This window comes from Sminthopsis crassicaudata, chromosome 1, assembly GCF_048593235.1.
Source record: "Sminthopsis crassicaudata isolate SCR6 chromosome 1, ASM4859323v1, whole genome shotgun sequence".
In the NCBI taxonomy this organism is placed as follows: Eukaryota; Metazoa; Chordata; class Mammalia; order Dasyuromorphia; family Dasyuridae; genus Sminthopsis; species Sminthopsis crassicaudata.
The window spans coordinates 553072425-553092424 of record NC_133617.1 but is presented as its reverse complement, the minus strand read 5'-3'; the positions used below and the strand labels follow the sequence as shown (position 1 = coordinate 553092424).

The window sequence follows — 20000 nt, the reverse complement described above, 5'->3', positions numbered from 1 at the left end:
TACCCAGCTAAGTTTAGCATTTTCTTCCATGGAAGAAGATGGACATTTAATGAAACAGAGGAATTCCATTTGTTTCTAAGAAAAAAAACCAGATTTAAACAAAAAAATTGATCTCCAACCACAAGACTCAAGAGAAGCAGAAAAAGGAAAAGGAACTCTTGAGATCTGTATTTTGTTGTGGATATACAGAAAGCCCACATGTATAATTTTATTTTACTAATATTCCATAAAAAAAGGGAAGTAGAAAGGGAAAAGGGATAGTATCAGAAAATGGGAAAGGAGAGATAAAAAGAGAGAAACTACATCCCACAAAGAGGCCAAGAAAACCTATCATATCTGAGGGAATTTAGAGAGGGAGAGGAACATTGTGTGAATCTTACTCTCATCAGAGTAAGCTCAAAGAGTAAATAATTGACATATTTGTTCTTCAGAGAAAAGGGAAAAGGAAAAGAGGAATAAGGGAAGGGTACAAGAAAGGGAAAAGGACTTACAAGGAGGGGGGAGGGATACTAAAAAGGGAAGGCTGCGTGACACAAATGGGGTCCATAAGTTTGATACTGGGGAAGGCGTTAAGGTGGGACAAAGGGAAAAAAGCATAATCAGAGGATAATATGATGGCAGGAAATACAAAATTAGTAAATTTAACTGTAAATGTGAATGGGATGAACTCTCCCATTAAGCAGAGGCAGATAGCAGACTGGATCAAAAGTCAGAACCCTACAATAAGTTGTTTACAGGAAACACATTTAAAGCAGGGAGATACATACAGAGTAAAGGTAAAAGGCTGGAGCAGAATCTATTATGCTTCAGGTGAAGTAAAAAAAGCAGGGGTAGCCATCCTTATCTCAGATCAAGCAAAAGCAGAAATTAATCTAATTAAAAAAGATAAGCAAGGAAACTATATCCTGCTAAAAGGTAGCATAGACAATGAAGCCATGTCATTATTAAACATATATGCACCAAGTGGTATAGCATCTAACTTCCTAAAGGAGAAGTTAAGAGAGTTGCAAGAAGAAATAGACAGCAAAACTATAATAGTGGGAGATCTCAACCTTGCACTCTCAGAATTAGATAAATCAAACCACAAAACAAATAAAGAAATAAAAGAGGTAAATATTATATTAGGAAAATTGGTATGATAGATCTTTAGAGAAAACTTAATGGTGACAGAAAGGAGTATACTTTCTCAGCAGTTCATGGAACCTGTACAAAAATTGACCGTATATTAGGACATAAAGATCTCAAAATTCAGGAAGGCATTTATGTTTTCTTTTCAGATCATGATGCAATAAAAACTACATTCAACAAGAAGTTAGGGGTAAATAGACAAAATGTAATTGGAAACTAAATAATCTCATATTAAAGAATGATTGGGTGAAATAGCAAATTATAGACACAATAATTTCACTCAAGATAATGACAATGGTGAGACATCATACCAAAATTTGTGGGATGCAGCTAAAGAGGTAATAAGAGGAAATTTTATATCTTTAGAGATTTACTTGAATAAAATAGAGAAAGATAAGATCAATGAATTGGGCTTGCAACTTAAAAAGCTAGAAAAAGGCCAAATTAAAAATCTCCAATCAAATACTAAACTTGAAATTCTAAAATTAACAAGAGAAATTAATAATATTGAAAGTAAAAAAATATTGAATTAATAAATAAAACTAAGAGTTGGTTTTATGAAAAAACCAATAAAAATGATAAACCTTTGGTAATTCTGATTAGAAAAAAGAGAGAGGAAAATCAAATTGTTAGTCTTAAAAATGAAAAGGGGGAACTTTCCACCAATGAAGAAGAAATTAGAGAAATAATGAGTTACGTTGCCCAACTTTATTCCAATAAATTTGATAATCTACGTGAAATGAGTGACTACCTCCAAAAATATAGGCTTCTCAGATTAACAGAGGAGTAAGTAAATTGCTTAAATAGTCCCATTTCAGAAAAAGAAACAGAACAAGCTATTAATCAACTCCCTAAGAAAAAATATCCAGGACCAGATGGATTTACATGTGAATTCTACCAAACATTCAAAGAACAATTAGTCCCAATATTATATAAACTATTTGGAAAAATAGGGAATGAAGGAGTCCTACCAAATTCCTTTTATGACACAGACATGGTACTGATACCTAAACCAGGTAGGCTGAAAACAGAGAAAGAAAACTATAGACCAATCTCCCTAATGAATGTTGATGCTAAAATCTTAAATAAAATATTAGCAAAGAGACTACAGAAAATCATCCCCAGGATAATACACTATGACCAAATGGGATTTATACCAGGAATGCAGGACTGGTTCAATATTAGGAAAACTATTAGCATAATCAACCATATCAATAACCAAATTAACAAAAACCATAGGATCATCTCAATAGATGCAGAAAAAGCATTTGATAAAATCCAACATCCATTCCTACTAAAAACTCTTGAGAGTATAGGAATAAATGGACTATTCCTTAAAATAATAAAGAGCATATATTTAAAACCATCAGTAAACATCATATGTAACGGTGATAAACTGGAACCTTTCCCAATAAGATCAAGAGTGAACAAGGTTGCCCACTATCACCATTACTATTCAATATTGTACTAGAAATGCTAGCCTCGGCAATAAGAGCCGAGAAAGAGATTCAAGGAATTAGAGTAGGTAATGAGGAAATCAAACTATCACTATTTGCAGATGACATGATGGTATACTTAGAGAACCCCAAAGACTCTGCTAAAAAGCTATTAGAAATAATTCAGAACTTTAATAAATTTGCAGGATACAAAATAAATCCACATAAATCCTCAGTATTTTTATACATCACCAACAAAATGCAACAGCAAGAAATACAAAGAGAAATTCCATTCAAAACAACTGTCGAGAGAATAAAATATTTGGGAATCCATCTACCAAAGAAAAGTTAGGAATTATATGAGCAAAATTACAAAACACTTGCCACAAAAATAAAGTCAGATTTAAATAATTGGAAAGACATCCAGTGCTCTTGGATAGGCCAAGTGAATATAATCAAGATGACAATACTCCCCAAACAAATCTATTTATTTATGCTATACCAGTCAGACTCACAAGAAACTATTTTAATGACCTAGAAAAAATTACAACCAAATTCATATGGAAGAACAAAAGGTTGAGGATTTCAAGGGAATTAATAAAAAAAAGTCAGATAAAGGTGGCCTTCTAAAGATCTAAAGATATATTATAAAGCAGCAGTCACCAAAATCATTTGCTATTGCCTAAGAAATAGACTAGTTGATCAGTGGAATAGATTAGGTTCAAAGGACAAGATAGTGAATAAAAATAGCAATATAGTGTTTGACAAACCCAAAGATCCCAACTTTTAGGATAAGAATTCATTATTTGATAAAAACTTCTGGGAAAACTGGAAATTAGTATGGCAGAAATTAGATATAGACTCACTTAACACCACATACTAAGATAAGATCAAAATGGGTCCATGATTTAGGCATAAAGAATGAGATCATAAATAGATTAGAGAAACATAGGATAGTTTACCTCTCAGACCTGTGGAGGAGGAAGGAATTTATGACCAAAGGAGAACTAGATATCATTACTGATCACAAAATAAAAGATTTTGATTACATCAAACTAAAAATTTTCTGTACAAACAAAACGAATGCAAACAAGATTAGAAGTGAAGTAACAAATTGGGAAAATACTGTTACAGTTAAAGGTTCTGATAAAGGCCTCATTTCCAAAATCTATAGGGAACTGACTCTAATTTATAAGAAATCAAACCATTTTCCAATTGATAACTGGTCAAAGGATATGAAGAGACAATTTTCAGATGATGAAATTGAAACTATATCCACTCATATGAAAGAGTGTTCCAAATCACTACTGATCAGAGAAATGCAAATTAAGACAACTTTGAGATACCACTACACACCTGTCAGATTGGCTAAGATGACAAGAACAAATAATGATGAATATTGGAGGGGATGTGGGAAAACTGGGACACTGATGCATTGTTGGTGGAGTTGTCAACAAATCTAGCCATTCTGGAGAGCAATTTGGAACTATGCCCAAAAAGTTATCAAACTGTGCTTTGATCCAGCAGTGCTACTACTGGGCTTATATCCCAAAGAAATACTAAAGAAGGGAAAGGGATGTACCAAAATGTTTGTGGCAGCTCTTTTTGTAGTGTCTAGAAACTGGAAAATGAATCGATGCCCATCAATTGGAGAATGGTTGGGTAAATTATGATATATGAATGTTATGGAATATTATTGCTTTGTAAGAAGTCACCAGCAGGATGAATACAGAAAGGCTTGGAGAGACTTACATGAACTGATGCTGAGTAAAATGAGCAGAATCAGGAGATCACTATACACATCAACAATGATATTGTATGAAGATATATTATGATTGAAGTGGATATCTTCAACATAAAGAAGATCCAATTCAGTTCCAGTTGATCAATGATGGACAGAAACAGCTACACCTAGAGAAGGAACACTGGGAAATGAGTGTAAAATGTTTGCACTATTGTCTTTCTACCCAGGTTACTTATACCTTCGGAATCCAATTCTTATCATGCAACAAGAAATTTGGTTTTACACACATATATTGTATTTAGGATATACTGTAACACATTTACTATGTATGGGATTGCCTGTCATCTAGGGGAGGGAGTGGAGGGAGGGAGGGAAGACTTTGGAAAAGTGAATAAAAGGAATAATGTTGTAAAAAAATTACCCATGCATATGTACTGTCAAATAAATTATAATTATAAAATTAATAAAATTAATAAAATAAAGAAAACACTGACTTTTTCTCCTTAGAATTATTTTCAAATTAAATCTCAAGGATCCCTACGTGTAAAAGACAGCTTGGTACTGTGGTAAAGGCATTGAATTTAAAGTCAAACAGCCTGACTTGAGATTCTGACTTTTGCCTATTGGATGTGTAGACTTGGGCAAGCAACTAAAACTTTATAAGCCTCAGTTTCCCCTTATGTCAAATGAGGTATTTGGTCTTTGCAAGTTTTCTTCTGATTTTAAATCTTTTTTCTTTTTACCCTCACTCAAGTAGCGATTATCCTTTTTGGTGAATTCACTTTATTCTTAACTCTTGAACTAGGCTTATGACACCTGGTTCAAGTCTCTTCTTTCAGAAGTTCATCTTTGCCCAATTCCTACTCATTTTGTTCTAGGGCCTATATTAAATATTTTTTTTCCAAAACTAAGATGTTTAAAACTCTATCCTTCAGTATCACTATCCTGAAGCTTCCAACTCCCCTTCTCCTTACCTCCTCCTCCTAATTCAGGAGTCAGCCCTTTCTATGTTTTTTTTTTTGTTGTTGTTTTTGTTTTTTGTTTTTGTTTTTTTTTGTTTTTTTTTCAGACTATGTTATTGTAATGTAAATATTGAAGGGACTTCAGAGAATAGTTTCCAAAGGGTAACCAATACTGAGTGAAAAACCTAGTGGCTCCTAAGATAGCCACCAAGGTTGAAAATTCTATGTGTCATTTATGTTAAGTCAACTATGTGCAGACATTTTAAAAAATGAAACGTTATTAGCTCCTTGAGAGATAGACTCAAATTCATCTAGACCAAAGCTTCTTAAACTGTGGGTCAAGACCCCTTATAGGATGGGATAACCAGATATGGGATTTGCAAAAAATTTGGCAACAGTAAAAGGTTTCTGAATGCAACTACCAAAATTCAAAATCAAATACATAACCAAAGTGAGGTGTTTTTGACAGAACTTGTCTGGTTGCATCATGTTCCTTCACTGTAGCATTGGTTATGAATACACAATATGTGCACTTTGCACTGTGCATGTGGGAATGTTGCTCAGATTCCTTGGCTCAGATTCAAGACAGTTGCACATAAAACCTTTTAGGACAAAAAGGGGTTGTGAGTGGCATTATGTAGAATATTTCTTTTACTCCCACAAAACAATGAAGGTGAATCCCAGGACATTTGGCATATAGGAAGAAAATTAGCTGAAAAGGGCAGAGTTGTCCCTGTTAGGCTATTGATGAGACCATTCTTGACTCAGTGGCCTGTTGTGTCTCATGCAGCAGAGCCCTCCCATCTCCTCCAATTACCATTGAATTAGTACCCCAAGTGAAAATATTTTTCTTACATTTTTCTATTTTATAGTAGGGTAACCTTTGTCCAATTAGGTTGATCACCTCATTGACATTGTCATTATCATTCTTATCTTTGTTCCTGCTACTCTTCTAGTCTAACATAATTTACCTTCTTTGCTAATCAAAACTTTCTCCTTTCATCCCCTTAAACTGTGCAATTTCTCAAATTGTGTGTGTGTGTGTGTGTGTGTGTGTGTGTGTGTGTGTGTGTATAAAAAATCAAATCAAGAGAGAGGGATGGATTGTAATTTGCATCATTAGAGAGAATGTCAACATTTTTTGTTGTTCTTTTTCCATGTTATAATCATGTCTGATTCTTTGTGACCTCATTTGAAGTCTTCTTGGCATAGATGCTGGAGTGATTTGCCATTTCTACCTCATTTTTACAGAGGAGGAAACTGAGGCAGACAGGATGAAGTGACTTGTCCAGGATCACTGAGGTCTTCCTGACTCCAGGCTTGGCACTGTTATTTACTGCACCATCTAGCTGGGCACAGATCAATTTGTCTCTTCACAATTGTGATATTTGTAGATTGTATCTGTTGTAGAATTCCAGATCCTTATTCATAGGGTTTTATTTTTGTTTTACTTTATGACTTTGTTGTTGTTACTATTTGGACCACTGATTTCATTTTTTTGTTAACTGCGGGTGGAAACTTCAGGCAGACAAATTTTCCTATAGTTTGATCAGTTCTCTAAGTCAGAGGTAGGTAAAGTGATTTCCCCATGATCTCTCAATGAGTCTGTTTCAGAGACTGGGCTTCAGCCACGATCTTTCTCACTCTAAGACTTTCCCTTTATTCATCACATCAGGTTGCCTTCTGCATATTGTATACTAAATAAATGCTTGTTAAGTTATTGAAATTATAGCAATAACTACTCACTGGTGTCATGTTTTCCTTGAGAAGTATTTGTTTATCAAAGTAAACATTTCTTGCCTAATTATTTGTTTATTCTTGCTTCTATATCTTATTTTATGATGAGATATAATAAAAATAAACATATATTAAGTGCCTTCTATGTGCCAGGCTCTATGTGAGGTACAAATAAGAAAAAGAAATCTATCTAATAGAAGATAATACACAAGAGATGGTCTATCTATTAGGTAAAAAAAGGAAAATCTTACTAAACTCATTTACTACATTACCCTGTGTGTGTCAATGAAATTTTGGTGTCTCTAAGCCACTCTTTTAAGATCATACATTACATTATAAATTCTAATCTTCATTCATAGAGAGAATTTTCTTATTGGAGATTCAGAATATCAATAAAATTCTAAATGTGGAATAAAAACACAGAAAAATCCTCTTTCCAGCATTATTTAACTAATTCATAAATGATGGTGATTGTGATGATTATAAGTTTTTTTTAAAGTGTTTTCTATAGATCATCTTATTTGATTCTCATCACAACCCTCAGTAGTCTAAATATCCTTATCTCTAATTTGCCTATGAGAAAACTGAGACTCAGAGAATTTGAATGACTTGTTCCTGGTTAACCTCATTAGAGGGGAAGTTTAAAGCCATGTGTCCTAAATTCTAAGCTTAATAGGAAGTGTATAACTGCATAAGTTTAATAAAGGCTAGTAGCATCATGGAAAAGTTGTTCCATTAAATTATCTTGTACTTCTGATTTTATGAATTATAAATTCAAATTTGATCAGGAATACAAATTAGAAAATATTTCCTGAATATTAATTATGTATAAGTTAAAGGAATCTAAGACAGTAATTTAGAAAGTAAACTGAAAATAAATGTCCTTCCAGAATGAAACACACACGTAAGCAGAAAGTGAGACTGTGAAAACTTCTTGAAATATAGTACTGAATAAAATAGACTGTTTTACTATGGCATTTTATAACTGCTTTGTAAATCATTTCTCAATAGGTAGTACTGCTTACAGAAGGATTAAGTTCTCGGGCTGCCCTTCTACTAGAATTGAATGAAGCTTTGAACCCCCTCTCTGAAAAACTCAGGTAAAGGATAGAGGCAACTGATTTATTGATATATTTATCAGCTTCCTGGAGCTATTCTTTTAACATCTTTTCCTTCTCTTTTCCCTCACCCCTTTAGATGTCACTTGAATTATTCTGACAGATGGTGGGTTTTTTGATTTAGATTTTTCCTTCCATCTGGTTTCACTAGTATAAGAAATTCTCATTATGGGAAATCACTCTGACACTGGTTCGGGGACTGTCCAGCATGGCATACCCTCATCAAAGAGAAGGCTCTGTGCTCTCTGAGCAAAGCAGAAATGCATTAGCTCAAAAGAAACGTGAGATGCACAGATTTAGAGACTTCACTCTAGTTGTTCAGATGTATACGATTTGCGGCCGACCTGTGGCAGAGCTTTCTGAGTTCATATTGGTCTGATTAGATAGTCACACACATTGCACCTTGACCCCAGTATAATAATGTCATTTTGGTCCTCTTTAAGCATCAGAACTGCATCAGAAATACTCAGAACATATATCAATCCCCTTCATGTTTGTATACTACATGCACATGTATTTGTATATGGGTATATAGGTATATACATGAATGTTTATGTATATAGGACATCAGAAGAAAAAATTTTGAACATTAGCATTGTAATCTTGTCCATATATAACATGTATACGTTATCACATATATAGTGATATATACAATATATGTGTGTAATGTGTACGTATATGTACTAATATATATGCTTCTTTTTATATTTACATAGACACACATGTAAACATACACACAGATAGACGTTAAAACAACAGCATAAAAAAGAATAAGAACAACATTGATTCAAGTCTTATGTTGAACTAGATGTTTCATTCTGGCTAATTAGCTTAATCTCTCAGTGTTCTAAAACACTGTTTGAAATTGTAAGTTTCCTTTCCCTTTCTCTCTCTTTTCCTTCCCTCCTCCTCTCTTATCATTTTATCTCTTCTTACCTCCTCTTCTCTTTGTACGTGTGTTTATTCGAATAAAGAATTGAACCTAGAGGATGTGAGTAGACTGGATTGCCTACTTCTGTGGTTGAAAATCTGTAAGATAGTACATTGTCTAAAGGACTGAAATTGAGAATTGCCCACATGATAATAGAGAAGTACATGGTAGACATTAATAAATGTTAGCAGAGTGCATACAAGGACTTATGAAGGAGAAGGATATGGATATATCATCAAAGGAGAAAATTATCATCAAAGAAATGAATAAACAGAAAGAGACTGGGATGGTGAGGTAAAGGGATAGTAATAAATGAAGAATGTGTCCACTGTATGTATTGCTTTAACCCATAGTGATCCATGGTAAATTTATGGTAGAATGTGAGTTTTAATATTTGTGTGAGCAATCATAGAGAGGAGGCTATGAATTACACCATTGGAGTGAGTACTTTTACAGATATCTCCATTTGAGTATAAATTTTAGAGGCCAGTAGGACATTTATGATAAGTTATTACCCACTACCTCCATAGTGATTGCTCAGTTATGATGTGTATCATGGACAGCTTATTCCATATTCAGATTAACAGGAAAACTTAGACAAAAATAGGAGTGCTAAGCAGGGCATGACTGTAAGTAACTGATCCTATCAGACCTTTGGAATAGAGTTGTTATTAATATCCTTTATCTGGGTGATGAACTTATTTGATTTATTTAACCTATAAATAAAACTCTTCATTTTTTAAGAAAAAAAAGAAATTAGAAAAGAAGAAGGAAGGAAGATAAAGGTAGAAACTAATAATAGGAGAAAGTGAAGTTGGAGGAAGCTCAATGTAATTAATTCCATTCATTAAATATTTAACAACCCAATTACATTGGTGTCTATCTTCCATGTGGTAACTACAAAAGGAATATGCAATCTCTGTCCTCATTGAGGTTTTAGTCTAGTAAATGAGACAGGATGAGATGACAATCATATAAGCATAAAAATAAGGTTGAAATGAATGTCAGAACACTACCAAAAAGTACCATAAGATCATAATTTTTTCCTAATAAATTTATGTATTTTTAATATACATTGCTTTATGAATCATGTTGAGAGAGAAAAATCAGACAAAAGAGAAAACATGGGAGAAATTTAAAAAAAAACAGAAAAAGGTGAACATAGCATGTGTTGATTAATAATATTCAGTCTCTTTAGTTTTTTTTCTGGATGCAGATGGTTCTGTCCAAAATCTATTGGGATTGTTTTTTTTAATCACTGAAAACACTGAGAAGAACAAGATCTTTCATAATTGATCATAGAACAGTCTTGCTGTTATGGTGTGCAATGTACACAAAAGCCTTTCTAAAATCTGCTTAGTCATCATTTTTTATAGAACAATAATATTTCATTATCTTCATATATCAAAATTAAAAAGACATGCATTTACACATATTTTAAATTTGTGTTTGCACAGTTTTTTTTTTTTACAGGGGAATGCTTCTTTTCATTGTTGATATAAATTGTGAATCAAGAAATGGCAATCTTGAATAGTTATGTTTTCTTATTTTAATTGTCCAATAATATAATGTTGCTTTTGTTTTCTACTTCATTGTTCTAGCATATGTAAATTATTTTGGTGACTTCCGTATTTACTCAGCAATTTTTTAGCTCTGATATTGACTAGAATCGTAAATCTGGAAAAGATCTTAAAGAATTTTACCTTTGCATTAGAGATGTGAGTTATAAGGGAATAAAGTAAGCAGGCTAAAGCAAAATATTCAGGTTGGAAGTCAAAAGTTTGGTAGAAGTGTACCAAATTCCAAGAGCATTAACTAATAATAATAATAATAGCAATGATAATTAAAATGCTATATCTTTCATAAAATAAAAGCATTTTTATTTTTACAACCATTGATCTACTTTCCTTCTCTCCTCCCCTTAATTGAACAAAAAAAGAAATGAAAAAGAAAAAGAAAAGCCCTCATAACAAATATGAACAAGTCAGCACAACAAATTTCCATGTTGGCTTCATCTAAAATTTTTCTCATTTTACATTTTAAATTTATGACCTTTTTGGTAGGAAGTGTGTTGTGTGCTTTATCTGGGACTTCTAGAATACTGGTTTGTTATTGCATTGAGTTCTAAAGTCTTTCAAAGTTTTTCTTTATAATGTAATTGTGTAAGTTGTAATTCTGTTAACTTTTCCCTCAGCATCAATTTATAGAGATCTTTTGGTTTCTTCTGACACTGTCTACTTCATTTTTTATGACATACTAATACTCATTGTGTTAATATACCATACTTTATCTAGCCATTGACTAATATGGGGCTATCCTCTTAGTTTTCAATTTTTTGCTATTACAAAAAGAGCAGCCATAAACACATACACACTCACTCATTAACTTTTATCTCTTTGAAGTATAGGCCTAGTAATGGTACAGTTGGGTCTAAGGGTTTGCAGTTTGATAACTTTCTGGACCTAGTTCCAAATTGCTTTCTAGAATGATAGAATCATACCTCCACCAACAATGCATTAATGTACTTGTTTCCTTACAACTTTTCTAACATTTGTTCTCTTATTGGTTGGTCACTTGCTTAGTCATCATTTTTTATAGAACAATAATATTTCATTATCTTCATATATCAAAATTAAAAAGACATGCATTTACACATATTTTAAATTTGTGTTTGCACAGTTTTTTTTTTTTACAGGGGAATGCTTCTTTTCATTGTTGATATAAATTGTGAATCAAGAAATGGCAATCTTGAATAGTTATGTTTTCTTATTTTAATTGTCCAATAATATAATCCTTCTTCCAGTTGAATTTTATTGTTTTTTTCAAGCTACGTAAAATCATTCTTCTGTAGTTCAGTCAATATGATATTGAATAATTAAGTTAATTTAAGAAATATTTTCACTTTCATTATGTTGGCTTGACTTACTCATAAGAAATTAACATTTTACCAATTATTTAGATTTATGTCAGTGAGATAATATTTCTGCTGCCTATATATCTTTTTACCAGAAGTGGAGCTTCCACTAGTACCTCAGCACCAGGTTTTTTGTCAGGGTACATGATATGTCTGATGAGAAAAAAGCTGCTCTCTTATTGGTTGGTCACTTGTTCCTTTGATGACTAGATCTTTGCTGTGGAACTACTTCACTAATGACATCTCCTCTGACCAATGCCTCATACATAGTGCCTGACACATAATAGGCATTTAATGTTTTTTTTTTTTTACTGATTTACAATTGCATGAGAGACATAATAGCAGAGTAGATAGAGGATTTGGGAGCAGGAAAACCCAGATTCAAGTGCATGTGTATGTGACTCTAGTCAAGTCACTTAACTTTTCAGTTCCCCAGGCAACCCTGTAATATGATGAATTGTAGAATAGTTACTTTGGGAGATCCCTATACCAGTGAAATTTCCAGTCCTGACCTGTAATCCCCATCGAGATAATTTATTAATAACACTTGCAAAAGAAAACTCAATTAGAAGTAGCAATTTCTATTACATAATGGATTGTTTTTTCTCACTTTCTACCTAAAATAAAATAACCTTAACTCTTGTTAAATTATACAATATTATTTAAGCATGAATTTATTAATGAATTTGATCTAACTCACACATGTTAATAACAAAGGGATAAATAGGAAATAAGTGAAAGAATAGATGATTAAATAAAGAAATAAAGGGATAAAATAGAGGTGATATATCTATAGTGAGTAGACAGCCTTAGAGCCAAAAAAGCTAGGCAAATCTTACTTTTAGGAACCAAGGCAGTTCTCAAATACTGTAACTATGGAGAAGTTGCCTCCAGCTTCTATAAGTAAAGAGAGATTCCTCATCCTAGAGTTTTTTTATGTCAGTGAAATTAGAAATCCAATCCTATATAGTAATAAGGAAATAACTATAAGTTTGGTCTGTTGTAGTATAAAGAGCAAGACTAGAAGAAAGAGCCTGGGTTTTAATGACACTTTTTCTACTATGGTTCAGTTTTGTGACTGGGTTTTAATGACACTTTTTCTCCTATGATTCAGCTTTGTGACTATGTACAAGTAAGTCTCATAACTTCCCTAGATGCCATTAAAACAAGGAATTGGCAGAGATGATCATAACGTCCCTTCCAGTTGTCAAATTCTGTGGTCCTTTAAAATCTAAGATGGTAGTTCACATGACTCAGGGCACTTAATAAAATGTTTGTCTCATCTAATTAAATGGCTCACTTGGAAATAAAAATGTTGTTTTGTGTGTATTAACAAATCCCTTAAGTGGGAACGACACACTATTAATGTAATATTCCTTTACATTTTATAAAACAGATCTTTTCTTGATTGGAATAGCTCTACTTGTGAAGTTCCAGTTGCACGGTCTGAACTGAAGCAGATGATTAAAATGTGCCAGGGACTTCAAAGTAAACTGCAAAGAAACTATCAAGTAAGTTTTATTGAATGGTTATTTCCTTCTGTAGTATTAATTAACATGAAATATAATCTAAAAAATAACAAACATTAACTGGCTCAAAGACTTAGTTTTCAATGAGTAGTGTGTGTGTGTGTGTGTGTGTGTGTGTGTGTGTGTGTGTGTGTGTGTGTGTGTGTTTAAGAGAAGAAAAAGGAGGCAGAGTGGTAGTTATATTTAGTCCTGAGATTTGGAGTAAGGAAAACTGGATTCCAATCTTACTTCTGACACTTATTAGGCCTGTGACTATAGGCAAAGTTATAGACATGCTGTACCAGAAATTCCTACACTGGCAAAATCACAGATCTTTGTTATATGATTAATATTATGTATCTCTCTTATTGTTTTTTTTTTAGAAGTTGAAGTTATTTTAATATTTATTTTATTTTATTTTTTAATTAATTTTATAATTATAACATTTTTTGACAGTACATATGTATAGGTAATTTTTTACAACATTATCCCTTGTACTCCTTCTGTTCCGAATTTTTACCCTCCTTCCCTCCACCCCCTCCCCTAGATGACAGGCATTCCCATACATATTAAATATAGTATATGCTAGGTACAATATATATGTGCAGAACCGAATTTTGTTGTTGTTGATGTTGATGCAAAGGAAGAATTGGATTTGGAAGGTAAAAATAACCTGGGGAGAAAAACAAAAAAAATGCTAACAATTTACATTCATTTCCCAGTGTTCCTTTTCTGGGTGTAGCTGATTCTGTCCATCATTAATCAATTGGAATTGGATTAGCTCTTCCCTATGTTGAAGATATCCACTTGCATCAGAGTATATCCTCATATAGTATTGTTGTTGAAGTATATAATGATCTCCCAGTTCTGCTCATTTCACTTAGCATCAGATGATGTAAGTCTCTCTAACCCTCTCCGTATTCATCCTGCTGGTCATTTCTTACAGAATAATAATATTTCATAACATTCATATACCATAATTTACCCAACCATTCTCTAGTTGATTGGCATCCATTCATTTTCCAGTTTCTAGCCACTACAAAAAGGGCTGCCACAAACATTTTGGCACATACAGGTCCCTTTCCCTTCTTTAGTGTTTCTTTGTTTTTTAGTGTTTATCACTGTTACATATGATGTTTACTGATGGTTTTAAATATATGCTCCTGACTATTTTAAGGAATAGTCCATTTATTCCTATACTCTTAAGTGTTTTTAGTAGGAATGGATATTGGATTTTATAAAATGCTTTTTCTGCATCTATTGAGATGATCATATGGTTTTTGTTAATTTGATTATTGATATGGTCGATTATGCTAATAGTTTTCCTAATATTGAACCAGCCGTGCATTCCTGGTATAAATCCCACTTGATCATAGTGTCCTGGGGATGATTTTCTGTAGTCTCTTTGCTAATATTTCATTTAAGATTTTAGCATCAATATTCATTAGGGAGATTGGTCTATAATTTTCTTTCTCTGTTTTTGGCCTACCTGGTTTAGGTATCAGTACTATGTCTGTGTCATAAAAGGACTCCTTCAATCCCTATTTTTTCAAATAATTTATATAGCATTGGAGTTAATTGTTCTTTAAATGTTTGGTAGAATTCACATGTAAATGCATCTTGTCCTGGGGATTTTTTCTTAGGGAGTTAGTTAATAGCTTGTTCTATTTCTTTTTCTGAGATGGGACTATTTAGACTATTTACTTCTTCCTCTGTTAATCTGGGCAAGCTATATTTTTGAAGGTATTCTTCCATTTCATTTAAGTTATAGAATTTATTGGCACAAAGTTGGACAAAATAGCTCCTAACTATTGTACTAATTTCCTCTTCATTAGTGGTGAGTTCTCCCTTTTCATTTTTAAGACTATCAATTTGATTTTCCTCTTTCCTTTTTTAAAATCAGATTTACTATGGGTTTATCTATTTTGTTGATTTTTTCATGGAACTAACTCTTAGTTTTATTAATTAATTCAACAGTTTTTTTTTTTTTTACTTTCCTGAGGCTGGGGTTAAGTGATTTGCTCAGAGTCACACAACTAGGAAGTGTTAAGTGTCTGAGACCAGATTTGAACTCTGGTCCTCCTGAATTCAAGGCTGGTGCTCTATCCATTTGTGCCACTTACCTGCCCCTTTACTTTCAATTTTATTAATATCACCTTTTATTTTTAGAATTTCAAGTTTCATGTTTGTCTGGAGGTTTTTAATTTGTTCCTTTTCTAGCATTTTTAGTTGTAAGTCCAAATCGTTGACCTTCTCTTTATTTTATGCAAGTAGGCTTCTAGAGATATAAAACTTCCCCTTATTACTGCTTTGGCTGTGTCCCACACATTTTGGTATGATGTCTCATTATTGTCATTTTCTTGGGTGAAGTTATTAATTATGTCTATGATTTGCTGTTTCACCCAATCATTCTTTAGTATGAGATTATTTAGTTTCCAATTATTTTTTTGGTCTATTTTCTCCTAGCTTTTTATTGAATGTAATTTTTATTGCATCGTGGTCTGAAAAGGATACATTTACTATTTCTGCCTTACTGCATTTGATTTTGAGGATTTTATGTCCTAGTATATGGTCAAATTTTGTATAGGTTCCATGAACTACTGAGAAGAAAGTGTACTCCTTTCTGTCTCTATTTAGCTTTCGCCAAAGATCTATCATATCAAACTTTTCTAGTATTCTATTTACCTCTTTGACTTCTTTCTTATTTATTTTGTGGTTTGATTTATCTAATTCTGAGAGTGCAAGGTTGAGATCTCCCACTATTATAGTTTTGCTGTCTATTTCTTTTTGCAGCTCTCTTAATTTCTCTTTTAAGAATTTAGATGCTGCACCACTTGGTTCTTATATGTTTAATGTTGATACTGCTTCATTATCTATGCTACCCTTTAGCAGGATATAATGCCCTTCCTTATCTCTTTTAATTTGATCAATTTTTGTTTTTGCTTGATCTGACATGAAGATGGCTACCCCTGCTTTTTTGGCTTCACCTGAAGCATAGTAGATTCTGCTCCACCCTTTTACTTTTATTCTCAATGTATCACCCTGTTTCAGATGTGTTTCCTGTAAACAACATATAGTAAGATTCTGGCTTTTAATCCAGTCTGCTAACTGCTTCCTCTTTATGGGGGAGTTTATCGCATTCACATTTATGGTTAGAATAACTAATTCTATATTGCTTGCCATCCTGTTAACCCCTGCTTATGCTTTTCTCCTTTCCTTCCCTCTTACCCCCCTGCCTAGTATTAAACTTGTGAGCACCACTTGCTTTTCACAGCCCTCCCTTTTTAGTATCCCTCCCCCACCTTAAAGTTTCTCCCCCTATTTTACCCCTTTTCCTCATAATTTCTGTATTCCCTTCTCCTTAGCTTACTCCTTCCCACCCACTTTTCAATGAAATGGAAGAAGTTTCACCATAAATAGAATATGTCAATTGAAACAGTTCTTCCCCCTCTTTTCTTTCTCTTAGATATAATAGGTTACCTTTGCCTCTTCATGAGATGTAGTACCACCACTTTACCCTTATTTATGATATAATTTCCTTTCCACCTCTGGTTTCTAGGACATATTATACATGTGTTCTTTACATGTCTTTATGGCAGAAATATAGTTCTCAAGATTTCTTTTTACCTTTTTAGAAATCTCTTGAGTTCTGTTTTTGAAAATCAAACATTTTGTGTAGATCTGTTTTTTTCATTGAGAGTAGATGGAATTCATTTATTTCATTAAATGTCCATCTTCTTCCCTGGAAAAGGATGCTCATTTTTGCTGGGTAAGTTATTCTTGACTGCATACCAAGTTCCTTAGCCTTTTGGAATATCATATTCCAGGCCCTTCCTTCTTCTGCTGACAGATCCTGGGTTATCCTTATTGTGGCTCCTCCATATCTGAATTGCTTTTTTTGTAGCAGCTTCCAATATTTTTTCCTTCGTCTGATGATCCTTGAACTTGGCCATTATATTTCTTGGCATTTTTGATGTCCCTTTCAGTAGGTGATCAATGAATTTTTTCAATGTCTATTTTACCCTCTGTTTCCAAAATGTCTGGGCGGTTCTCTTTGATAATTTCCTGGAAAATAGTTTCCAGGTTCTTTTTTTCCTCACATCTTTCAGGGAGTCCAATTATTCTCAAATTGTCTCTCCTGGGTCTGTTTTTCAGGTCTGTTGTCTTTCCAATAAGATACTTGACATTCTTTTCAATTGTTTTGTTTTTTGGTTTTGGCTTAACTACTTCTTGGTTTCTCCTTGAGTCATTCATTTCTTCTTGTTCGAGTCTAATTTTCAATGATGTATTTTCTTCTGTCACTTTTTTTATATCTTTTTGTAATTGTCCAATTGAGTTTTTAAGTGATTTTTTTTTCTTCTATGGAATTTTTTTTCCATTTCATTCATTTTATTTTTTAGAGAGCTGTTTTCTTTTTCCAACTCACTAATTTTATTTCTCAATGATTTGATCTCTTTATCCACTCTGGATGACTTCTCCAGACTCTCTTTCCAAGTTTCCCTTTCCTTTTCTAATTTCTCTTCTTTCTCTCTTGTGAGAGCCTTTTTGATTTCCTCTATGAGAGTCTTATGCGCTCTGAGGCTCTAAGAATGCACTGAGTCACTCCAGGTGGGGTGGGGCGGGGGTGGCTGGATCCTGTGAGATGCTAGCTTTCCCAGGGTTTTATTCTTTACCTCCGGTGTGATCTTGGGAGAGAATTCATTTCTCTGGGTCTTACTTGGGTCACCTATAAACAGGAGAACTTTTCTTTCTAACTAGGATATGTGAGCTTTGATGTGTTCTTTACAAAACTTGGAATTTTACATTGGAAGAGAGATAACTTATTTCCAAATGGACACTATTGGACTTCTATGTATGATAGTGAAATGAAAGATTGGGAAGAACCTGATTTTCTTACATAAGCCCAACCAAGTATGTGAAAAGGACCTCAGAAAGACTGATGATAAAGAGAATGGAAGAGAAGAGAATTAAATTTGCTCTCTTATCCAAACCAGAGCATCCCCAAAGCTTGACAGAAGCTGAAAGAGATTGTGAAAGGGTCATACTAAGGGAAACCCTATAAAAGCCTAGGTAAGAAGTTTTTAAAGGTATGGAGAAGAATCAGAGTAGGAAGGCAGCACGGATTCCAGTAAGGGAGCTGCCATTAGAAATCCAAAAGAGGCTCCCACAAATAGGCCTGAAATCAATCAATGCTTTGAACAGGTGGATGCAAGCTAGCAAGAGCTCCAATAGAAGACCTAAGGGCAGATTTTTCTCTGTGAGAATAGAAGTAAAGAATCAGCCTTTTCCTTTTCTACTCCCCTAAAAATGATGGCACATTGAGCAGGATCCAGCTTTGTACATTTTTTAACCCCCATAGGAGTTAAGGCCAATTCAATGGCTTTATGCAAGCAATAGACGGTTGGGCAGTAGTTCTGATACCAGGATGATCTCTCAAATCACACTGGGTCACCTCAGGACCTTAAGAATGAGCAGAACCAACATCTAATGGAATTACAAGTGGTAAACAAGTGAAATGTATTTAAGAACATCCTTTATCATATCTTGATGCTTTTGAGAGATGACAGATTAATAAAGCCTATTGATTGAATAGCAAAACATATGATTTATCCACATCAAAGTATAACATGAAATAGTGGCTTTTCTTAATTTCTGCTGCTGGATATTTTCCCTGGCACTTAAAAGATCTTGCCTTTTCATCATGATAGTGATTATAGGTGTCCATCGTTTTTTAGCATGACATTTTGAACTGTATGTAAAGGAAAATTCATTAGATGGTCCCAAATTTATATACATTTAACTTGGAAAACCATTTCCATCCTTTGTAGACCTTTTGTTGTAGGCCGCTGAATGCCACTTCTGATTATAGCAAAGATTTGATCTGATAATATTATATTTAATTTAGTGTGTCTTACCACTAATAGGTATGTAATACTTTATCTCATATCTTACAGAGATCAACTTGACATAACTTAATAGTCTATTGCAGTAGAACAGTGAAAGAAAATGATATTTAATTCTTTCTAATCCTATAAAGCTTTCTTTCTCATTAATCTATAAACTCCTTGAGGGAAGGAAGTATTTTATGTTTTTGCCTTTCTTTGTATTTCCAGCATTTAACATGGTGCCTAGAACATAGTAATTGTTTAACAAATGCTTGTCAATTGATTTGTTTTTTTAACTTGTCTATTTTTTTTTGTTTTACATGATGTCATGTCTATGAAAGAAATATTAAATAGATCCTTAAGATTATTATGTTTTACATATTTCTATATTAACTTTAAAAGTTTTTTTTAATTAAAACTATTTTTGTTCACTGCTTTCATAATTAGGTATGGAGGGAGTCCAGGGAGAAAAAATCCTTGATTTTATTTATGTCCATTCCTACCAACTGAACACATTTCTTGATCTGAATCTTTTCTTTCATCAAAAAAAGATTTGAATCTGAGATTCTAAGACAGACACTATAAAGACAGTTCTATTACAGTTTGAATGAATGCTCCTTTTCTAAAGGTATTCTCC

The 20000-nt window shown here is 33.2% G+C and overlaps 1 protein-coding gene across 3 annotated transcripts in view; it reads left to right on the top strand.

Annotated features, from left to right (window-relative positions):
- Positions 1 to 20000, top strand: part of LOC141555291 (uncharacterized) — a 232087-nt gene that overhangs the window by 83715 nt on the left and 128372 nt on the right. For all 3 annotated transcript variants that reach the window (XM_074288042.1, XM_074288051.1, XM_074288061.1), the window contains 2 exons: positions 8019 to 8107; positions 13367 to 13481. In XM_074288042.1, coding sequence (XP_074144143.1) covers positions 8019 to 8107; positions 13367 to 13481 — 204 coding nt within the window. The remainder of the gene's footprint in view (positions 1 to 8018; positions 8108 to 13366; positions 13482 to 20000) is intronic.